The following is a 24,667-nucleotide window of genomic DNA, read 5'->3' as shown; positions in this document are numbered from 1 at the left end:
GGCTGTTAATTCAAATGTTTATTTGCAAAGTTTACATACAAGTCAGGGGCATGAATAGTTGTGTTAATTACTAATTCTGAATCACTAAATTTAATAATTGGACATCCTAGAACAAAGTCAACAATATTTTGTTAACTGCTGTGTTACTTACATTTTATTTTTCTCTGTAGCACATGAAAAACTAACAACCAACTTGAGATCCAATACTACACCTCTCCGTTCTCTGTCTATCTCTCCAATCGAAGCCGACTCTTCTCCACTAGAGCCTCTCCATCCTCTCAAAGAAATCCAAGCCTCCTCACTCTGTAAAACATCAGGGAATAAAGGTGCTGTGAAACCTCCTTCTCTCTCCATAACACCTGTTTCCAAAACCTCCAGAAGTTGTAAGCAGAATCCAGCTGCTGCTCAGGTAAACATGAAACAGCCATAGGGCAGGTTTCCAAATCACATTCATGGATAGATCAAGTACTCATGGGCTGCATTAAAGCTCTTAAGACTCATTTTATTGCTAGTTCTGATCATACAGATCATACAGTCCAAAAAGTATTTGGACCACAATTAAAAATGTACAAATTTCATTGTATTGGCAACAATATTTGCAAACAAACAATTACATTTTGGCCCCACCACAAAAGTAATTAAAAAAAAAAAAAAAATATATATATATATATATATATATATATATATATATATATATATATTTTTTTTTATTTATTTATTTTTATTATTATTATTATTATTATTGTGTTTGTCTCATGCAACCTTAAAGGGTTAGTTCATTCATTTAGTCCGAGAGCTTTCTGTCCCTCCATTCAAAATGTACGGTATACTGGCCATGTCCAGAAAGGTAATAAAAACATCATCAAAGTAGTTCATGTGATATCAGTGGGTTTACTTTGAATTTTTTGAAGCATCGAAAATACATTTTGGTCCAAAAATAACAAAAACTACGACTTTATTCAGCATTGTCTTCATTGTTTTCAATCCTGGTCCTGGGAACCCACCGCTTTGCACATTTTGTCTCCCTCAGCTCAGTCAAAGAATATACACTAACAACAAGCGACACTCAATAGAACGTTCCATTGAAACACCGGCACCCAGCAGCAGCCCTGCGTTTCCACCATTTTGGAGTGAAAGCAACTCGGCAGTCCACTAGTTTCTATGGCAACATCAGCTGCTTTGTTAAAAAAAAAAAAAAAAAAAAAAAAGTACATTAAAGCTGAAATCCAACCTGAATGATGAAAACACAGAATAAAATACTATCACTAGTGATCATCAAGTCTTATCAGTCTATTTTAAGTCCTCCACTTTTTTCACAAAACCTTTGCTCTCTAGAAACCCAGTCAGTTAAAATTCTTTAAAAGGCTTATAAACACTGAATTATTACCAACATATGAAATTAAATTAAGGACATGCATCAGAAAAATTGGGAATGTTGGACAGTAAATATATGAATATAACAGCTTGATTGTGCAGTGTTGTCTAATGTCCGTTAAAGCAAAAGTGTCAAAAAGTAGGAATTATGCGATAACGGACACAGCATTGCATCATGTATTATAAGATCATTATGATAGTCGCGTGATCCATTAAAACGTACAATATGTATATTTCGATTCAGACCTAGATACTATTAGGTCTACTAGGTCTGCAATATATTGTTTACTGCAAACATGATGATCTTAAATGCATTATTTATTAATTTACTATTAATAAATGTGTAAAGTTGCATAAAATGGAAATACTCAAAAAAAATAGGCTCACTACGTTACCTCAGATGGATGAATGGTTGTATTCCACAACTGGTAAAATAAAACATATGACAATACAACATTTACTGTAGGAGCCATACAATTTACTGATGATTTCATTTGAAAAATGCGCTTTTGCGCTTCTGATTTGGCATTGAAAGATTTTGGGTGCATAAGATGTGAAGGATTCTATGGTCCAGTTAGTATTTTCACCCCATAATGGCGGCCGCGCTACTGGAGCGCCATCTAGTGGCTGTTGCCCAAAAGTATCAGAGTGTCACCTCTTGGGTTCTATAAACTTTGGTTCAGTTCATGGAGCCAAAGAATATACACTAACAAGAAGCAACACTAAAATAGAACGCTCCATTGCAACAATGGCGCCCTGCGTTTCTGCCATTTTGTGGTGAAAGTGAGTCAGCAGTCCACTAGTTTCTATGGCAATATCAGCTGCTTTTTAAAATCCAACCTGAATGATGACAACACAGAATAAATGACCATCACTAGTGATCATCAAATCTTTTTAACAGTTTATTTTACAGGCTTTGTGTTTAAGTCTTCCACCTTTGCTCTTTAGAAACCCAGTCAGTTTGGGTTAAAATTCTTTAAAAGATCTAGTATTAGCATTATAAACACTGAATTAATACCAACAGATGAAATTAAATTAAGGACATGCATCAGAAAAATTGGGGATGATGTCAAAGTGTCGGCTCTTGGGTTCTATACTCTTTGATGGAGCGCTCTCCTCTAACGAGCTGATGATCAGAATCAGGTGCGTTCAATAAGGGAGACATAGAAAATGTGCAGGGCGATGGGTTTCCAGGACCAGGATTGAAAACCACTGAAGTTCACTCCTGTCCCTCTGTCCCACTCCTGCAGGTTGAACTGAGTCCGGTCCACTCATTACTGACCCAAACTCAGCCCCTCATCATCAGGGAGAAATGCACCCTGCCCTCCCCACCCATCTATCCAGACCTCCAGGAGGAGAAAAGGGATGACATGAACAGAACCAGCCCAGCATCTTTTGAAAGGAGGTCTGTCATTTCTGTGACAATGAGCCAATCTTCTCACATATCTGTGAGCAACATGGCCATGATGTGCACTGAGCTGGAGGTACAGGTTTAACAGCTTATTTCTAAGCACAATTACACTTTTAATAGTAGGACATTTCAGTAACACTACTTTCTCTCTTGTTTGATTTATAGAAAACACCAAGGACGCAAGGAAGTAAGGCTGAGAGACCAGAATTTAAGTCAGGTGAATAGATTTTTAATTGTGTTGTTTTTTTATTTTATTTGTTAGTATACAAAACCAAGCATCTTATGTACTCTTTGTGTCAATTGCCATTCAGGTCCAACAGTCATCCACAAGCATGTCATCCCGTGCCAGTCCGCTGCTCTGTCAGAGGGAGATGAGGACAGTGAGGAGGACAAAGAGAATAAGGCTCCTTCTCCCTCTCAGCTAGCTCTGAAAATGAAGCCCAGAAAGCTGTTTGTGCCTACTGATAAATACTGGACTCCTAGTAAGGGTATTTATCACCTTTTAAAAAGGGTTATGTGTCATCCTAACTAGGTATAGTGCAACAAGTTACCAACCTAAAGGATTTTCTTCCCTTATGGAAATACCAGCCATTCAAAACATATTTGGTGTTTAATATACAGCCATGTTAAGCAAGAGCTACCCAGCATGACACAGCAAAAATAGAAACTAAGCAACCCTTGTTGATTTGTGTTGATATATGTGATTGTCTGTAATATAACACAGCACATTACTGAACAGGTTTTGCAGTCAGTTTAACTGAATGTGAATTTCATTAACTTTCCCAGACACAGATTAATCCCACTGTTGACTCATCACACACTTTTGCTGGCGATTCTGCTGCTCTTGCCTTGTTGTCAGTTTCCTGATTAAGAGACTAGCTCAGATTTTGTTTGATTCTGTGAATGAATGTTGCTGTGCCTCAGGCCCCAATATTAAACTGTTGGTGAAGGATCAGAGCAGCTCAGAGGAAGAAGATGAGGACATAGTCGCAGAGAACGGAAGAAGAAAGAAAAGTTACCAGACGGGCCTGAATAAAAGGGCCAAGGAAACAACATTCTCCAGTAATGAGACTCAAGAGAGTGAAAGTGCTCACCAAGGCTGCATTTATTTGATCAAGAATACAGTAAAAACCACAATATTATTAACTGCCTTTACCATTTAAAATAAGTGTTTTCTATTATATTTCAAAATATTATTTATTCCTATGATACAAAGCTGAATTTTCAGCATTCATTCTTCAGTGTCACATGATCCTTCAGAAATCATTCTGATATGCTAGTTTGCTGCTCAAGAAACATTTCTTACTATTATGAATGTTGAAAACAGCTGTGTTGCTTTATAATTTTGAGGAAATTGAAAAATTTTTCAGGATTTCTTGATAAATAGAAAGTTCACAAGGGCAGCAATTATCTGAAATAGAAATTTTTCGCCACTGTCACTTTTGATCAATTTAATGCATCCTTGCTAAATAAATGTATACATTTCTTCTAAACAAGAAAATCTCATAAATAACTGAATGATTCAGAAGTTCAGCTGTATTGTACTGCTTCTGAATGTGCTTAATTGTGACTCGTGTATGTGTGTTTCCTGCAGCTGAGGAAGTGGAGACACTGTCATCTTGTACGAGGTCCAGTTGCAGGCATGCCAGTGTGGAAGCAGACATAGACCTGACCCAGCCTGCTCAGGAGGTGGGCTTTATCTGCCATCAGTTCAGCTCAGAGCTTAAGCGGAAGCTCAAGGTGCTTGCCTTCTCATGTTTCTCACTCAATCAGCCCTGGCTAAACTCTCCAGCTCCATCAAACATTCGAGGATTCATGTCCTCGTGTGTAAAACCCGCTGCATATCTAAAAGCATTCAATGAGTGTTTATTAACCTTTTCCGATAACTTGTCTTGTGTGCTTGTCAGAATCGCTGCAGGACAATGGATCTTTACACCAAACAGTCTTTAAAGACCTTACAGCAGCACATGTCCTCTATCAGTGTCCAAGTACACCAGTACAGGTTAGTCTTGACCCTTGACTAATTTCTGCCTTATAGCAGGTCTGATATTTACCTCTTCTGCTTTCTTTGTCTGTCTTTATATAGTTCTCAAAGGCTGGAGAAAGTTAAACAAGTCCTGTTGGGCGAAATAGAAGACCTGGAGCAAGATGACACTGTTTTGAGAAGCATGGAGGAGGAACTGACGGTGGGTGTGCTGACTCGCCAAGTGCCTAATAATAAGACTAAAAATGGACTTTGACGTGTAAATATATATGTTAATGGCCTTTGATTTAATCAAACTATTTACAGACTTACTGGGAAAAGCAGACCTTGGCCTTCCACACATACAGAGAGAAAGGAACCAAGAGGTGAGAATATAACAGCTGTTGGATGAACATAAGATGAACGCCATAGATTTCCCAGCTAACTAATCTTCCCTTGTTAACTTTTCTGTATGCATAATATGTAATCACAAGACCTGTTTATGACTATGAAACAATCTGTGGGTCATTCTGGTTTGTAGTAACAAACAAGATTTTCCAGCCATTAATAGCTAACAAGGTGCAAGATTTATGTAATGCTCTTGTTTGCTCTGTAATGTTATTATGGCAAGAATCTTGTGATGTCTTCAGCTCAAAAGACTAGATTTGGAGTATGGCAAGTTACTTTTTATATATATATATATATATATATATATATATATATATATATATATATATATATATATATATATATATATATATATATATATATATATATATATATACAGGGCTTGACATTAACTTTTTTGCTCAACAGCCACTGTGGCTAGTGGTTTTCCAAATTTACTAGCCACTGAGCATTTTCACTGGCCACAATTTTGATGTTGGTAAATTACATTTTATATGATTAAAGTTGACTTTGTTATGCTTAAATTACTTTATTTTGAGTCATTTTACTTGATTTAGAAGATTTAAAACCCTTTCAAACTTTTAAATGCAGATTGACCACCCAAATCAAGAATACATTGTATATCAGCTGGTATGTAGGCTACAGGTGGGCAAGAGGTGGACAATATAAGCATGGGCTAATATGAGAAATTGTATAAGTTATTTGTGTTAGGCTATATAAAAGAACAAAGAAGCAAATTACAAAAACAATAGTAAATTAAAAATAATCTTTTTTCAGATTATTTAACATCTTTTGTTGTTTGATTAACATTAATGACAGAGAGGTATTTAATTGGGCTGCTGAATGCATGGACGTAACTGACGCATATCCAGTTATTACCCACCTGTTTACGTCCACTTAAGCCATAACCGACTGTATTCACGCGAGATACTCCACACGATGGACATTTAGACATCTGTGTGCTCTGTTTAACTATTCAGGCGCGAGGAGAACTGATCGCGCGCGCGACAGAGCGCTTCTGTTGTGTCATTCAGCGCAATTCTGCCTATCCCTCATTCACTAACTGCACGTAGCCTAAATAACGAATTGTGTGATTGGATTTTAATTTTGTGCTACGACGATCTTCGACGATCATTTGGCTGTAAACTGAAATTATATTCAACCCGCCAAAGTGGCTAGTGGGAGTGGCTGTCTTACCCGCCACAGCTGAAATCTACCCGCATTTGGCGGGTTGGCGGGTGTTAATGTCAAGCCCTGTATATATAATATATATATATATATATATATATATATATATATATATATATATATATATATATATATATATATATATATATAATATACTTTTTAATGCACTTAGGGCTGCATAATGAAAAAAAAAATGTCGCTGCTGCTGTTTATTTATTTAAAATATTCAATTTACAACATGAATAACATTTGTGTTCTTCCTGCTGCTAAGATAGTCAGTGTAAAGTGAACATTTAATCGGTGTTGACTAGGGCTGCTCTCGACTAAAGATTTTTCTCATTGATTATATGTCTTTTTAAGCAATTAGACAACTTATCGCTCGTTTATATTAATTAACCATATAAGTCATAATAATAAGCCTTTAATCGCTTAGAAATAATACATAGCCTAATCAGCGCCAAACGGACGCATAAAGCTTGCAGCAGCATACCGGAAAACCTAATGATTATGAATGTGGCGTGAACATTTAATAATTTATTGATAAACTAGTGTTTTGTGTGTTTTCGGCTGCAGAGATAAAGTCTGACTTGTCATCTCGGCATTATTGGATGTGCCTATGCACGTTTCATATGGATTACATAATCTGAGATAGGGTTTTGATGGTGAGGAAATTTTCTCACCGGTTAATTGACGCGTGACAACACTAGTATCACCGGGAGGTGGGTGTTCTCCTCTTTTGCACCTCGCTTTTAAATCGCTAATTTAAGATAAAGCAAAACTAAAATGCGCACAGGCATTCATAACAGTGCAGAGCAAGCATTTTTAATTAAGTTGAGCTTCCATAAGAATGAACTGAAAACTCTCCACGCCAATAGACTATGAATGCTGCGGATTTTACTTTAGCTTTATATTAGCGCCAATTCAGGAAGGCAGTTGAACGATCTGCAGAGTGAACGATCGCGTAAACGATTGGCTGTTGTTTTTAAGGCCCTACCTCGTGCACAGATGATGTATATTAATATTATTCCTTTCAGTGCACCTAATAAATAGTCTTTTATCAGTTAGTAAAGAGTTTCAAGTAATATTGCAAAAATGTATAAAACAAAACATCCTCTTTAGCACCTTTAATTTAAAAGTAGACATTTAAAGCTTTACATATATAAATTTCTCATGTTTGTGAGGCAAGTATACGCTCCGTTTCGGTTCATTTTTGTGACGCACTCGTTCACTTGAGACCAAAACGGCAGAAAGCGCATCCTGTTTATTTATTTTTATTTTTTTATTTTACAAAAGCACAACGTTTTGTTGTTATTGTGAGTGTACAGAAATAAAAGCAAACCATTTACAGTTTTGAATGTTGGATTATTCTTATTTTGTTTGACCAAAACTGACAGTATTTTAAATTAAATGCAAGTGATCGCACTGGCGCCTCAATGTCATGCAGTAAGAGCGCTCTTCACACAAACACTTGGATATGCACTAAATAATAGTGCACATTTATCTGGGTTAAAGAGTGTTAGACTACTTACATGTTTCAAGTGATAAGCCATATTTGAGGTTGATGAATGATAGGCGAATGTTTGGATTTCCTGCCATTATCTGTCCATTACAGACAGCTTGATTTCACCACTTCCTGTGTATTTTTTTTATTTTATTTTTTTTATTTCTGCAACTTACCGACTAATACCAATTTTGTTCAACTAAGCCTCTTCTCATTGACGATTAGGGGGCAGCCCTAGTGTTTACATGCACACCAAAAAGCTGGGAGGGGATGTTGCAGTGTTTCAGAGAATTTGTCTATTTCTCTAGATTCAAACAAAGTGACTGATTCATGCGTTGAATTATTAAGCCCCTCTATTTGCAGTTTTTACATTGGATTAGCTGAGTGCTTAGCTTGCTTTGTCTTGATTTATTGTTTCAGACTACAGCGCTTAAAAAGCACGATTCAGACTGATGTATGTGATTGTCTAGAGTATGAGGAACAAATCTTCTCTTTGGAGGTGAGTATCTGAATCTGCTTGGTCCAGAATAATTGATAATTGAAGTTATTGGGTTACAACTAGAGATTGACTGATAATGGGTTTTACCAATATTTTTCCAGATATTTAAGCATTTTCCCGATATTACAAAACTGGTATCGGTAACAAAACCGGTGTCGATAATAGCCATTAAAAAGCAAATGAGATATGATACATAAACGCTTGATATGTCAGTGCTTCCCACATGTTTGAAATATACTTGCGGTGGTAGCCGGGTGAATAATCCTCCTATTACCCACGGCACAAAATGGTCTACTACATGTGATAAACAAATAATGTGTGATTTTGAACAGTATTTTTATTTATAGAAATTAATTTAATTACATATCATACTATTACATTTAATGACATACTATTATACATTATTATGCATTGTAAATTATGCAAATTTACAGCATTTAAATGGTTCTCCTTTTCCTATGTTCTCCTTGCTGTCATATAGTGTCTCTCTCAGTGAATGGGACACAGATTTTACTGGTAAAATTTATAAAATGAATAATATGTGTCAAATAATGTTCTTAGTCTTTTCTTTCTGTGGGGGAGACTACAATAATTTACTATGAATTAAATGGAAATTAAATTACAATTTATTGTGTAACCAAAATACCAATAATGCCAAAAAGAAAAAAAACTTAGCGTGTGACTTTTAATTATAAACAAGCCCAAAATACACTGGGACTCTTAATTTGAAATGTCTGTACTATTGCAGGCTGATCCTTCAGATTTTTACAACCGTATAAAACATTTTATATAAAGGCCATAAAGTAGCCATAGGCCAATTTCACACTTCCGGGTTTTTGGCTTCCGGAACGATCCATGCAGTGTAAAAGTTTCCGGTTACAGTGATAGATAGCCTCGATGAGAACCAGCTCGGGAATCAAAGTCGTTTTACGAATTAAATGTCATGAAAATGTTTGAACGTTCTTGGTGAATTATTGGTGAGACTACAGAGCTCTCATTAAGAGCTAAATGTAATAAATAATTTGAAGCGATGGCGGTTAAACTGGTTATATTCTTCGTGCCTGTTTGGCGCGGCTGTGCATTATCGCGCTCCATGTGCTGTACAGACGGTGCCTGCGTCTCAAAGTGCATACTATCCATCCTAAATAGAGTGCTTTTATCGACGTGCTGGGGAAATGATCAGCTGGATGCTCCCTTATCACGCAAGATCCTCTGATTCATGAAACAGGACCACTCGCACCCTGATAATTCTGGATATAAACCTTACAGTCTATGATATAAACACTTCAGTCTCTCACTCATTTTCCTGTTGTCATCATCTTAAAGTGTGTATCATGCGCAGTATTATTGTGCTGTTGCAACATTAATGCAAAGACTGATAGTTGTACAATGTGGTGTTGGAAATTAATTATGTCTAAGTTTAATCATTTTAATCGATCAGGATTAGTTATAACATATGCTTGAATGTTGGATGATGCCATATCAGATTACATATATTTTTAAAACATATTAAACTCACGACAATATGTATCTCGATTTTATATCCCCCATTAAAGTATAGGGAGTTTTTTTTTTTTTTTTTAATGAATAAATTATATAAATAATGTTCGTCGTAGGTAATACAATTGGGGGAATTGCTGAATGAGTAGCTGCGTAGTCTTTACTGTATGACAGCTCGTAATAAATCCACCTGCCGGTAAATTCGAGCAACGGTCTTAGCGGCCGTACAAGCTACAAAGTAGAAAATAATTTCTCAAAACAGAAAAGGTAAGAAGCGATATTTGAGAAAAGAGCATATCAATCTAATAGCCGTAGACGCATAGCGGAACTAACTTTACCCTGCGTCACGTGATTTCCGATTCTTGTGAAAAAGGCCTATTGTCATAATTCATCAACTTGTTCATTAGCAATCGCTTGGCATAAATCTGCGCTTTTCATTGATTGAGAATCACTTTGAAGCAGTCTGAAACGAAAGCCCCTTGTGACTTTGCAAAATGCAGTGTCCGTGGGGATATTAGCGGGAGTAAACAGTTCTGACACACGTAAAGAGCAGGTACGAAATGACTAGTTAATCGATCGTGGATGGTTTCATTATCTTGGGCGGATATAAAAGTATAAGAGGATAAAAATGATAAAAGAAAAAATGTGCCTCCATATATATTTGGGCGGCCGTTATTATACCTGGGTGGCCCGGCCAAGTAAAGTCTATGTGTGTGAAGCACTGTATGTAGTGTAGACTTGGCGGTAAAAAATAGAGATGCGTTCATAGTCCCGTTCATTTACTTGGTTTATGCTCAGGAATGATCCAGCATGGCCACCGTATATGCAGCTTTTAACACGATCCACTTGTTTAAAACTTCTTAAGTTATATTAATGGGTTAGTTCACCCCAAAATGAAAAATCTGTCATTAATTACTCACTCTCATGTCGTTCCACACCAGTAAAACTTTTGTTCATCTTCAGAACACAAATTAAGATATTTTTGATGACAGAATGCTGTCAGATTTCCTTGACTGACTTTGTAACTACCACTTTGATGCTTCAAAAACTTCATAAAGAGATCGGAAAACTAATCCATGTGAATTGAGCGGTTTAGTCCAAATTTTCTGAAGAGAATCGATCGCTTGTTATGATGAACAGATTCAATTTAGGCTTTTATTTGCATGTAAACATTGATCAGCGAACATAAGCAGAAGCTCAACTTTACTTGAATAGCGCACAAGTTAAATTATATCTAAATTATAGCTCTGTGGAAATTAATTATCTCCGCAAGAGAACACGCACAGATAAAAACAGCGCTCTGTCAGCAGGTATTCAGTAGAATTCTGATTTGTCAGTTATAAATAAAGATTCAACTGGGATTAAGCTACACTAAAGTCGAATTTTTTTTGTTGTTCATTACCTGTTTGTTTACCTGATCAAAGATTTTATTTAAAAAAAGACACTTTTGTGACAGTGCACTATATTATTTTGAATTTTTGCACTCTTTCAGACTATTTATTGATGTAGAAGTGTGTTTTGTTTTCTATGCAAGGAGGGAGTAAAACTGCAGAAATTAGAGTATTTAAAAAGTGTTAAATAAAACTTCTGTATATCGGTTATCAGGCACATAAACATGCAAATAATAGGTATTGGTTATTAAAAAAAATCATTATCGGTCGAAACTTTTTTGAAACAAGTTTGCTTCTGTTGCAGGTGTCTATGATGAAGAAAAACATGAAGTCAGTTCAGGAGCGTTTCTTCAAAGAAATGGTGAGAAAGAGCCCAAGTGGGACAGATATTTAATACTTAAATTCACATAAATTTCTTCAGGACTGAATTCAGTTTCTCGTGTTTGTAGCAAGATGAAGATTTGACGAGTGTGCGCAGAGGACTGCAGTCTTTGTTCTTCCCAGATGCATCCAGGTTCTGACCTGAAAAAAAAAAACAAATACACCTTTTTGAAAACTACATTATATAAGCTATATATGTTTGTTTGCTTTAATGTTATTAATGTTATGTTCTTTTAAAATAATACTACTCAAAAGCTTGGATATTTGTACTTTATGCCGTTTATTCTGGTCTCCTTGGGGAAAAAAAAAAGGTTGGCTGTACATGGTTTTTGCTAACATATTTTCTTGTGATTTTTAATATGAATAATGAATAGTTGTGAAAAGCCTCTCTAAAAGTAAGTAAATGTTATAGGTAATGTAAGAACTAATGCATTTATTTGTAACATCGCACCTCACTTTTAGATTTATGTGTGCAGAAATTAAAAAGTGGATGCTGGATTCTAAAACCATCTTAAGTTAACATTTAAGCATTCATTAACAAGGACTGAATAAGCAAACCTCATGGGTTCAATTTATGGGAGATGTTGAAAAATAAAGACTGAGAACTTTACTGAGGTTTTTGTTTGTTTTCTTTACATGCAGTTGAAGGCACTGTGACTTTTTTTTTTAGTGTCCTAGTGACTATTTGCTTCTATCTATCAGTTAATTCAAAATCCTTAACGTGAAAAAAAATGGAAGCAGGTGAAATTGCATAAATTACTTATAAAATAATTTACGTTACGCATTTAGATGATCTTAAAGTCCATGCTGAATATATCAGAGATGGCAGAGAGAATTATTCATTCCAGTGTCTGTTTCGCTTTAAAACACAAACTCTCTGTCATAGTGTGTCATTGTATCTGAAGAGCGCTCCCGCATCGCGCTGTTTCTGTCTGAACGGAACATCGAAACATCACCGCTGTATGGCCAGATGATATGCAAACTATGTTTCTCGGCTGGATAAAGCAAACCAGCTTCTTGCTATGAAAGTTGATGGATGAGGATTGCACTCAAAGTAAAGACGATTGCGGTGACGTTCAGAAGCACGTGCGAGTCTGTTCCCTTTCAAAAGGGAACTCGCTCTGCGTTTGCAAGAATGCTTTGGAGAACGTCACGTGACCAAGGTGTCTGAAAGCAACTATCCAAAAACTCCAATCCTTATTGGTCAGCGACAGTAATATGGTGCGACCCGGATGCATAAAAGGAGCGCCTGGAGAAACAGAAGACATCTCATCATCTTTCTGTCCTGTTCTGTCTGATCGTAACTTCGGTAGGGTTTTTATATATGCCTTACAGACGTTCAAGAGAGTGTGTTCATCTGTCTCCCAGGGTTTGACACTTGATATACAAATTTTCTGGGTGTTTTCTATCTGGAGAGGAGCGTGCATAGACAGTGCTTGAGGGCGCTGTCTGTGTGTTTGTTGTGTGTGTTTGGGAAGATGACGTTTGTGTATGACGTCATCGTGTCCGGCGCGAGCGCTCCTCTGGCTGTTGTGTGTGTGCAGAGCTGCTGTGTGTTTGGGACATGCATCTCGGCGGGCTGCAGCTGCCATGAGAGCGCGTTAGGAAAGGGGCTGCGTGCGGACGGTTCAACTAGCGGTTCTTTTCTGTCCATTGCGGCAGCTTTCATGGCTTTCCATTCCTTTCTGATCTCTGCGTTTTGAGATCGGGAGGGCATGGAAAAACCCCTAGCCATTCAGATTTGTATCTGAACCCAGGCAGACGGGAGGAAGAAGCGAGAGTTAGATGGGTGATCGATTGTCAACACCATTGCATTTTTTAATCGATTCCCCAGCTAAAACATAGGGTGATTTATATCTACCCTCTCCTCTTCTTCTTCTTCCACCTCCTGTGTATATAATATATATATATATATATATATATATATATATATATATATATATATATATATATATATATATATATATATATATATATATATATATATATATATATATATATATATATATATATATATATATATATATATATATATACCTCTGTTGAGTAGGCCTTAAGCAGGCCTCTCATGGAGTAATATGCATTTCCTTTTAGTAACTAAATCTTGAATACATGGCCTGATGGTTGGTATGATTATGGTCACCACTAGCTGATGCCATGTGTTTACTAGGGTTGGCCCTATGGGCCTCCCATGTTGGAGTTCAGTTATGTACTCCTCTCATATGAGAGTAAAAAGGTGCATTTACCGAGTAGTCTTCTGAGTGGTTGACCTCTCAAAAGTCCTCTCAAAAAGTCCTCTGAGTGGTTGACCTCTCAAAAGAGTTTTTTGTGGTAAAACCTTACTAATGTGTGGTTTTAACTTCATCAGCCTCCTTGAGTCTGGGTTCTACTCTAGTCAAGCTAAATAGCTACCTAGTATCTAGGTTGGTTCTATTTTTTGCTCCTCAAACCCTAATGGTCAAACGCTGCCACGAGCTGATGCCATGTGTCTGCTGAGGTCATAAGCCAGTCAAAGGCCTTCCTTAGTGCGTGTTGGCCTTTTTACTCTTTAAAGCAAGAGGCCACCACTGAATGTCCCTCTAATGTGGCGAAATGTTTTTTCATATATTATTATTTGCCCACAGTTTGGTCTACCTGTTAGGATGAGCTTTGTACTTCCCTGCCAGGGTTGTTTGTGTAATAGTGCTTAGCTCCCTAAGCTGATCATGGGTGGTAGGCCTCCTTGAGGCCTCCTCCTGAGGTTTAGTCCCAGGCTGGTTTGTGCTCCGCTGTATCAGGGTTTCTAGCACGCAGCCTCCTCAGTGCAAATAATCAAGCGCTGAGTAGATCCTAGGATGAGCGGATTATACTCCCCTCGATACGAGGATTTATAGCACTCAGCTGAGTTCTGCTCTCCAGGATGCTAGTCCTTACGGGGCCACTAGACTAACGCCGTATGTTTTACAGGTATTAGGCCCTCTGGGCCACCTTTTGTGTATGTAATAGTGTACTCCTCTCGTGGTGAGAATTACAAGTATTTTACTGAGTACATTTCTGGTTGGCCAGGGCCCCAGGCGATAATTTAACCTCCTTATGGTTCGGTTATTTGTCCTTCTTGGTGCTTAAAACACTGCCACGAGCTGATGCCACGTGTCTGCTGAGGTCATAGGCCCTTCTTTTGGGGCCTTCCTTAGTGCGTGATGGCGTATGTTTTACTCCTCTTGCTTTAAAGAGTAAAAAGGGTTCCTTTTACCAAGTACACTGCTTGTTGGATTGTGTTAGGTGGACTGTTATGTGGGCACATCAGTCTCATTTGCTGTATACTGAGGTCATGTGAAGGCTTCCATGAGGCCTCCCATTGAGGATCAGCCCCAGGCTGGTTTGTGCTCCCTTCTATCAGGGTTCTCTAGTGCACAGCCTCCTCAGTATCAAGCGCTGAGTAGATCCTAGGATGAGCGGATTATACTTCCCTCAATACTAGGGTTTATAGCACTCAGCTGAGTTCTGCTCTCCAGGATGCCCGTCTCTACGTGTGGGTCTGAGTTGCTCCTGCCCTTTTGCAGTCACTTTTACCCACTCCCTTCTGTGAAGGATGCGTTTTTGAGATTCTGTGTTCAGACAGGGATTGGATAAGACTAAGCTTGTCTTACGTTAGACCAGGTCGGCCTCCCTGGTGGCACTGGGGGTGACTTCGTTCCCCTCTAGTGACTGGTCGGTGTAACGTCTGGACCAATCAGCCACACAATTATTCATTGTATTTGATGAATTACCCATAAACTCACTCTCCCTATCAAAGTTCTCTGAACTCATCCCCCTAAAACTGTAACCAGCATCCCAATGTTGCTAGCACACAGGCCAACCTAGGTGTCCTGTTACAGTTATATGGTACTTTTATGATCCAGAAGAATTCTGGAGAGACTAGTGACTCATTCTTCCTGAGAAGGACAAATAAACTCTCTTAATCCTATGTATTCTCTATATAACCACTTGGGAAATGTATAAACATGTATCCAAGTTTCCCATCTCATGACTTTCCTTTTATAGGCTTTATTCTATGTATTAATTCTCTCTTTTGAACTATTTTGGTATTAATGTTCCATAGTTGCAAATGTATAGTTAACTGAGATCACATTGGCAGCATGCTTGGTATCTACGGACTCCAACTTTCATTTCCTATTTGGTAATTTATGTCACATGTTACTAACTCTGTGACACATTAGTATTATAAGAATCTAGAAGGTTATTCTCTCATTCATCCAATCCAGTGTCTTATGCTAATATCTTGCTACAGAACAAAGACTCGTAAAACTTCCCTCTGAAAGGGGAACTCCTTATTGGCTCAGACACCTCAAGAGGGTGTGACATCTTCACCCCTTATATTCACTGATCACAAGGAACCCCCTCTCTTCCTGCTCTTCCTCCTCTTCTTCTCTTTTACTGATGAATGCTGACGTCAAGATGATGCTTTAAGAAGCTAGAAGCTTCTAAGGAACCCCAAGCTTGTGCCAGGCCTCGGCCTAGACCTTCCATTCACCAAAGATCCTCTGAATCCAGCCGGTTCTCTTTCGTCAAGAAAATATCAGCAAAGATTCAACAGGAGCCTCCACAAATTGTATCAGGACAGTTTTAATTCAACTTGGAGAGACATGCAAGTATCAAACTTAGTCTCATTATCGGATACATTGAGTATCCTTACCCCTTTTAAAGAAGGGCCTGTTAAAACTAAACTGATGGTTTGCTCAAGGCTGTTGATCTGCTGAATGTCCAACAATGCTGTAACTTCTTGCTTCCTGTACTCTGCTTTCTCTCTCTCTCTTGGTAAACTGTATGCATGTATGTGTGTGAATGTTAGAGTAGTTTAAGTGTTTAGTCTAGTTAATAAAGTCTTGTTCATGTCACACGTAAGGTTGTCCGTGTTTTGCGCTCATGTACGGGAGTCCCTATTCATGTCGGTCCTGACTACAGGCTTTTAGTAGAATAAGATTGTTATTTCCCATAACCTGGAAATGAACATTTCTTAGTTAATAAACAATTAACACTGTGTGTTCATTGAACAACAGGTTAATTGATTGTAATATTAATTTTATTACATTAAGTTAATTTTATTGACTGATTAAAATATTAATAATTAATTATAACTAGTTATGATTAATTATTCATATTTATTTTGAGCTAATTTGCTACATCGGGGTTCCCTTCGGTTCCCTGGCCTCATTCCCTAGAAGAGACCACTTTGTCTATGGAAAAGTTGGTCTCAGATGCTCTAGCGGCCTTATTAGACTTTCTCTCTCTATAGAGGAAGGCCTTCGGTAGGCTCAGCTTGGGCTGTTGGCCATAGGGAATGCCGTTACTGAAAGCCTGGTGTGACCAGAGGGTGAGTTGCTAAGCATTTTCTTCTTCGTTTGTCAGCCATATTTTTTGGCATGCACTCTCCTCTAGCATGGCGGCGTGGGTATATTGTTCCCCAAAGCATTCTTGCAAACGCAGAGCGAGTTCCCTTTTGAAAGGGAACGTCTCAGGTTACGTATGTAACCATAGTTCCCTGAGAACCAGGGAACGAGACTCTGTGTTTCCTTGCCATGCTTTGGGTTGCCTGCCTGCAGAACAGTCCCTCAAGACCATAGATTTCTTCTGTTTCTCCAGGCACTCCTTTATGCGTCCGGGTTGCGCCATATTATGTCATAGGCTTTCGCTGGCCAATAGGGATTGGAGTTTTTAGATAGTTGTTTTCAGACACCTGGGTCACGTGACGTTCCCCAAAGCGTTCTTTCAAATGCAGAGTCTCATTCCCTGGTTCTCAGGGAACTATGGTTACATGCGTAACCTGAAACGTTATATTGACGCGCAAACAAATCAAGTATGAGTGCTCTTGATGCACTGATCGCACACTGTATTTATGCACAGACACATTTCAGTACATTCACGTTGTTTTCACACACATTCAGGATAATGTTGATTTGTCCTATGTATGTTGCTGTGTATTTTAGTATATATGCAGGTCAAGGCAGTTGGTTTAGGTTTTTTTGGCATCTCCATGTGGTCCCTAACAGTATCACTTCTTGACTTGTCTAAAATATAAACAAGCACTTTGCTGTTGCACATACTATATACTGAATTCTGAAAAGTTTTTTTGCTGTTTTTTTTTTTTTTTTTTTTTTAATGGGTGCTTTGGTGTAGCCTTCATAAATGTATGAATTATATGAAATCATATCATTTGGTTATTTGGTGTCCTTTTTGGAAAGACATCTAGATTTACCTTGAAAAAAGCTGAAAAATACAGTTTTATGAAAATCACTTCAATCTGATGGTTTACTTTGCTGGATATAGACAATGTTGGCAAAATGGATGTCTTAAACAAGATAAATGGTGTATGCTTTCACAAAAGCACAATAAGTGTGCGATTAATTGTGATTAAAAAAATATCTATTGACAGCCCTTCAGTAGTCAACATTTGAAGTGGATCAAAAAAGTTGATCAAAGTTATCCTAAGATCTAAGCTGCCCTAAGAAGATGATTTTCGGACAACTTTGTTGAAAGGTTTTGATACACTTCAAATGTAGTCAACGTAGTCAATGTAGCCTGTATATATATTCATATCTGTGTGTATGTCTGCGTATCGACTCACCGGCCACTTTATTAGGTACGCCTTGCTGGTACTATGTTGGACCCCATTTTGAAGTGAAGTGACATGTGGCCAAGTATGGTGACCCATACTCAGAATTTGTGCTCTGCATTTAACCCATTCAAGTGCACACACACAGCAGTGAACACACACACCGTGAACACACAGCCGGAGCAGTGGGCAGCCAGTTGGGGGTACGGTGCCTTGCTCAAGGGTCTCACCTCAGTCGTGGTACTGAAGGTGGGGAGAGCGCTGGATATTCACTCCCCTCACCGACAATCCCTGCCAGACCTGAGACTCGACCCCATGACCTTTGGGTTACAAGTCCGACTCTCTATCCATTAGGCCATGACTGCCCCATTTTGCCTTCAGAACAGCCTTAATTTGTGGAATAGATAAGTTGCTGCAGATGTGTCAGCTACACAACCATGATGCAAATCTCTCATTCCTCCACATCCCAAAGGTGCTCTATTGGATTGAGATCTGGTGATTGTGGAGGCCATTTGAGTATAGTGAATTCATTGTCATGTTCAACAAAAACCAGTTTGAGATGATTTGAGCTTTGTGACATGGTGTGTTTCCTGCTGAAATAGCCATCAGAAGATGGTTCACTGTGGTCATAAAGAGATGGATATGGTCAGCAACAATACTCAGGTATGCTGTGTCATTTAAACAATGCTCAACTGATACTAAGGGGTCCAAAGTGTGACAAGAAAATACCCCCCACACCATTACACCACTAGCAGCCTGAACCGTTGATGCAAGGCAGGGCGGAACCATGCTTTCATGTTGTTTACGCTAAATTCTGACCCTCCATCTGAATGTCGAAGCAGAAATTGAGACGTTTTTCCAGTCTTCTATATTCCAATTTTGGTGAGCGGGTGCAAATTGTAGCCTCAGTTTTCTGTTCTTAGCTGGCAGGAGTGGCACCAGTGTGTCTTCTGTAGCCCATGTGTTTCAAGCCCATGCTCTTCTGTAGACCTTGGTTGTAATGAGTGCTTATTTGAGTTACTGTTGCCTTTCTATCAGCTTGAACCAGTCTGGCCATTCTCCTCTGACTTCTGGCATCAACAAGGCATTTTTGCTCACAGAACTTTCACTCACTGGATATTTTCTCTTTTTTGGACAATTCTCTGTAAACCCTAGAGATGGTTGTGTGTGGAAATACTCAGATCAGCCCGTCTGGCACCAACAGCCACATTAAGTCACTTAAATCACCATTTTCCCCCCATTCTTTTGCTTAGTTTGAACTTCAGCAGATCGTCTTGACCTAAATGCATTGAGTTGCTGCCATGTGATTGGCTGATTAGATATTGCATTAATGAGCAGTTGAATAGGTGTACCTAATAAAGTGACTGAGTGTGGGTTAGGGTTATGTGCATAGAATACCATTTAAAAGCTTGGGGTTAGTTTTTTTTTGTTTGTTTTTTTAAATGTGACACTGAAAACTGGAGTAAAGATGCTGAAGATTAGGCTGTCATCACAGAAATAAATTACATTTACAAATTATACAAATAGAAACAATACATTTTAAATAGTATTATTGTGAAATATTACTGTTTTTACTGTATTTTTGATCAAATAAATTCAGTCATGATGAGCCTAAGAGTAAAAAATAAATAAAAAATCTTACCAACCCCAAACTTTTGAACTGTTGCGTGTATATATATATATATATTCAGACTTAAAAACAATGCATGGGTATTTCCAAAATTGTATTTTGAAGACAAGTAGTGCTTACAAAGGTTTTTTTTTTTTTTTTTTCTTCAAGTGATCACATGAACAACCCTGTTCAAACTGACTCTGTACAGTAAATATGAAATTCATTTATAGCAGGCTTATTAACCCTCAAGATTTTTTTCTTTCTTTCTTTTTTTTTTCCTTTTTTTTTTTTTTTTTTTTTTTTTTTTAATTTTTCGAGTGGAGCTGGTTACATGTACACAAACATTTACCCAGAACTGATTCATCTTTCCTTAGCAGTCATTGAAATGTAGTCCAGCTTAAAAACATCAAAAAGTCCTCTGTCGCTCCACTCCGTCAGCCTCAGGTTAAATGTATCCGCAGATGTTCTTCAGGTTTGTCCCTGTGGCCGCCCGTGGTGGAGACGCGGCCTCCAGCGCTAACCACCCCCAAAACCACTTGGCCCAGGGCGCTGGAAGAATAAGGGAATCCCATGGACGAAGCCACGGCTCTGGAAGAGGCACCTCCAGGATTTTAACATGAATGCCACTTTCAGCATTTCCTTCACAGAAGAAAACTCCCTCTTAGGGCCTGTGAAACCTGTGTTAGAGGAGAGAAATCAACAAAGGTGCCTTTCACAGTCACAACCATATGATTGGACAAGATTTGATTATAGTGTTGCATCAATCAGTTATTTTTAGTAAGATCATACATAAGAGCTCTAATGGCCACTAATGTCATCAGCATGTAGAGAAGAACCTTTTATCCACTCATATCAAGGTGACACGGTCATAATTTCACATGTATGTGTCCCAGTCATTTTTGACCAGGCATTTTGTTTGTCCAAAAATAGCGAGGGCACATCTGTGAGAGAGTTACACACGCATACTGACCTTGTTAGGTGTTTGCTTGAAGCATGGACCTCCATTTCAGTGCTTTTGAACTCATTCAGCTCTTTGCGGATAGCCGCCTGTGGAATTGCAAATAATAGCAAAGACTTTAGATATACTGTAGAAAGACGGTGCACTCATCACTCATATTACTATGAATGGTAAATAAAATATCCAGTCAACAACTGGTAAAGCCATTGCATCACTGCAGCGGCCATTAGAAGCTCCGTTTGCTATAAAAACAGTCATGCTGTGTCTTAATTTGCATACTATCCATCCTAAATAGTATTCAAAATTACACCTAGTGTCCCAAATCGTAGTATGTTGAAATGAGTATTCCAAAGATAACTGGATGGTTTACTTTTTCTGGTTAGAATCGTATGAAGGTAATTCAGTAGCAAAACTCCAGAGTCTGCTGATTTGAATGTGAGAACTTGTCGTATTAATATTTGTATTTATAAATTTGAAATTTACACTCACAGCCCTGATGTGAAAAGACAACAATCAAAACACCCGTGTTACGAAGTTGTAGTTACAGATACATAGTTACAAATGTGTAAAATGGCATTCACATAAACAAAATGACAGACACAAATGTGTGAGACATATTTACTTTAACACTTTACTTCAGATTCGCTGTATAGCTTCTAGTCGGCGCTTACAACCTCTCAGATATGGCAGTACAAGTTAAATTACTGGCGCTTTGACTTTTGCTGCTCTTTTTGCGATATTCCTGTTGCAAAACTGACTTGAGCACTTGAAAGCAGATGTGAGAGAGCAGAACGGGGGGTTGGTTTATTGGTTGATGCCTGACCAATGAACAATGCCATCCAGTGCGACTTGGCATGCGGAGATAAATATTTGCATATATATGAGACAATATTCTCATTAAAATATCATTAGTAACTAGTTTTTTAACAAGTTTTTATATTAAAGTAAAAGAGTAGTAAAGTCGTTTATTGGGTGGCTACTACATGGACCACCAAAACGGCGCGATCTGCTCTATGTAGTGACATCATAGCGGACAAAAACGTCCCATTTCATTGGCCGACTCCAACCAATAAACGACTTTACTGACTTTACTCTACTCTTTTACTGTAATATAACACTCAGTTAAAACTAATGATATTTTAATGAAAACAGGGATTTTAACTCAGGGCACAGAACTAACTATCTAGCCTAACCTATATTACATCATCATATGTTCTGTCATATAGGCTACAATAAAATAACAGCACAATTTACAAACAACTGAGTAGGCTATGTATTATTAGTAATTATTATTCTTTTTTTTTTTTTTTGATCCATTTAATTTATTGCCAAACTTTAAGATGTAAATTATATTATTGAAATAAACACATTTGGCGCCATCAGGCTGTTATTTGTGTTTAATGGATAAAACAACGGAACTACGATCTCAGGTTTATGTCTGCTGTGAATTTGACCTGCCACAAGATGGCACTGTTTTCGACACTCTAGATGCTTTGAAACCTTTCCCATAACGTTTAGAGAAAAGCCTCAAATGTTTAACAGGCTTCATTTTTCCACCCCTATTCAGTGGTTTTAGGCCCTTTTTTCAAATGTTTCAGTTGAATTTAGCTGTTTTATTGAGCATTTACTTATTTTGAGCCTGATTTTTTAAACATTAACCATCTGTAACGTCATATCCAATCAGATTTCTTTTCACCCATATCCCCACGCCCACCATGCACGCACACACATTTGACTTTACAACACACTAATGCACATTTATTACATTTTGTAAAAACATTACTTAAATAAAAATAGTGCCCTCTCATGGTAGAGATTATTATTGTTCATTGGTCAGGCATCAACCAATAAACCAACCGAGCCTCGCATCGAGGATGCTCGCGAGCGCCCTTCTGAAACCTAAAATGACAAATGGGAGACCCATATGGTCTCATGGACTTCATGGACACCTGCACATGGCAGCCATTTTAAGTCCACAAGACCGAATGTGCATGAACTGTGCCATTTAGGACAGGGCCAAACACGAATAAAATGTGTTAAAAACTACAAACTTGGGGGATATCCGAGTCTGACAGGTAAAGGGATCGTTCACCCAAAAACGAACATGACCCCATGATTTCCTCACCTTCAAGCCATCCTTGGTGTATATGACTATCTTCTTTCAGATTAACACAATATATTTAAAAATATCCTGGCTCTTCCAAGCTTAATAATGGTTGTGTAAAGGGGGACCATATTTTGAAGCAAAAAATAAAAATAATAAAAATCCATCCATAATCAAAGTAATCCATACAGCTCCAGAGGATTAATAAAGGCCCTTTGAAGCGAAGGGATGCCTTTTTGAAAGAAAAATATCCATATTTAAAACTATAAATTAAAAAAAATAGCTTCTGCCAGATGACTGTACGCACACTGCACAAGTCGACTTGCGCCAAATGAGTAACCTGTGACGTGATGTATGACGCAAGATGTAGGAGTAGCGTAAGCTTAGACACTCTCGTGGTTCAAACAAATAGGACTGTGCAACAAACACAAGCTCCTCTTATATCGAAATCCTCCGACATTTTTCTTTAAAATTTTTCATTTTAGAATTCAAATTTTTGACTGGTGTTTTGTTTTGCTCTATCCTCTGTGCTTCCGCGTTCGTCGATGTGTCATGTTGGGTCAGAGATCACCCTTCAGCCGCAAATCGATGCGTGTGGCCGTCTGCCGGAAGCTAGTTATTTTAGTTATTAAAGTTTTAAATATGGATATTTTCTTACAAAAACCCATCGCTTTGCTTCAGAAGGCCTTCATTAACCCCCTGGAGCCATAAGGATTATTTTTATGATGGATGGATGCATTTTTTTCCTCATTGTTTCTGCCATTATTAAGCTCGGAGGAGCAAGGATATTTTTAAATATATCTCTGATTGTCTTCGTCTGAAAGCAGATAGTCATATACACCTAGGATGGCTTGAGGGAGTAAATCATGGGGTCATTTTCATTTTTGGATGAACTAACACTTAGGTAACACTACTAAGTAGAGGTTTAGGGGTTCGAGAGTGGTAACCTAAAGAAAAGATATTTAGTCAATGTTATCCAAAATTATATTTCATCTGCAACAACATTGTGAACTTTTGTAATGATATGTTTGGTCATTAACTTTTGAATGCATAATTATGCAAATTACAAACACGAGGAGAGTTCCCCATACGGAAGACCCACGACTGGCAGATCAACGTGCGACTACATTTCTCTCCGAAACTGTAGGAGATTAAATTAAATTGAATGTGGAGGATTTCAACTGTGACAAGATGATTGACATGGCAGTTTAAACGGTGACAGGATGCACATAGCTAAGCGATGGAGCTGCCCGTTAAAGACGCAATTATGATGAAGTAGTATGTCCCAAAGCTTTCCTGCTCTTCGGCTACACACTCAAAAGTATGTACTTTTCTTCACAAAAACAGTAAACACTTGGGGTATAGTATAAGTAGGCGAATTGGGATGCAGCATGAGTGTTCTGAGACACCTCCTTATGACTGCATGTGCATTGGCTTTTCTAGCTTGAAAAAGTTTTGTTTGTTTGTTTTTTTGTCATGGTTTGAGCATTTAAAAACAAAATTTACCCATAAGCTTGGTGAACAGCTTTGGAGAATTTGATGTTTCTCCATTCAAAGAGATAGGAGCTGCACTTGCATGACTGAAATGCTGCCTGAGAGTTATTTCAAAGATGGCTGCCGACTGAAATGACTTGCCTTAAAGGGATTTTGATAAGTCACACTTTTAGTTCTTTTGGTCTGGACCAAAAAAGAATAAGCGTTCATGCTGTCATTTTTAACGCCAAACCGAAAAATAAAAAAAAAAATCACAATTTATACAAATGAAAATCATTTTAATGAAAGGCT

The 24,667-nt window shown here is 38.0% G+C and overlaps 2 protein-coding genes across 3 annotated transcripts in view; one reads left to right on the top strand and one right to left on the bottom strand.

The window, feature by feature from the left end:
* LOC137008780 (synaptonemal complex protein 2-like) overlaps positions 1 to 11,756 on the top strand; it is a 37,188-nt gene extending 25,432 nt beyond the window's left edge. Inside the window, exons 31-42 of the mRNA XM_067370494.1 lie at positions 171 to 409; positions 2,625 to 2,858; positions 2,951 to 3,002; positions 3,097 to 3,273; positions 3,710 to 3,847; positions 4,380 to 4,525; positions 4,693 to 4,787; positions 4,872 to 4,971; positions 5,076 to 5,134; positions 8,266 to 8,344; positions 11,540 to 11,596; positions 11,685 to 11,756. Of these exons, the coding sequence (XP_067226595.1) occupies positions 171 to 409; positions 2,625 to 2,858; positions 2,951 to 3,002; positions 3,097 to 3,273; positions 3,710 to 3,847; positions 4,380 to 4,525; positions 4,693 to 4,787; positions 4,872 to 4,971; positions 5,076 to 5,134; positions 8,266 to 8,344; positions 11,540 to 11,596; positions 11,685 to 11,756 (1,448 nt within the window). The remainder of the gene's footprint in view (positions 1 to 170; positions 410 to 2,624; positions 2,859 to 2,950; positions 3,003 to 3,096; positions 3,274 to 3,709; positions 3,848 to 4,379; positions 4,526 to 4,692; positions 4,788 to 4,871; positions 4,972 to 5,075; positions 5,135 to 8,265; positions 8,345 to 11,539; positions 11,597 to 11,684) is intronic.
* An 8,434-nt stretch (positions 11,757 to 20,190) lies between these two features.
* The window catches only part of phactr3a (phosphatase and actin regulator 3a), a 59,328-nt gene continuing 54,851 nt past the window's right edge, over positions 20,191 to 24,667 (bottom strand). For both annotated transcript variants that reach the window (XM_067371338.1, XM_067371339.1), the window contains 2 exons: positions 20,791 to 20,867; positions 20,191 to 20,497 (listed from right to left, as the gene is read on the bottom strand). In XM_067371338.1, coding sequence (XP_067227439.1) covers positions 20,482 to 20,497; positions 20,791 to 20,867 — 93 coding nt within the window. In that variant the 3' untranslated portion in view covers positions 20,191 to 20,481. The remainder of the gene's footprint in view (positions 20,498 to 20,790; positions 20,868 to 24,667) is intronic.

Source organism: Chanodichthys erythropterus, chromosome 20, assembly GCF_024489055.1.
Source record: "Chanodichthys erythropterus isolate Z2021 chromosome 20, ASM2448905v1, whole genome shotgun sequence".
Lineage (NCBI taxonomy): Eukaryota > Metazoa > Chordata > Actinopteri > Cypriniformes > Xenocyprididae > Chanodichthys > Chanodichthys erythropterus.
The sequence above is the reverse complement of the archived record's forward strand: the minus strand, read 5'-3'. Positions and strand labels throughout refer to the sequence as shown.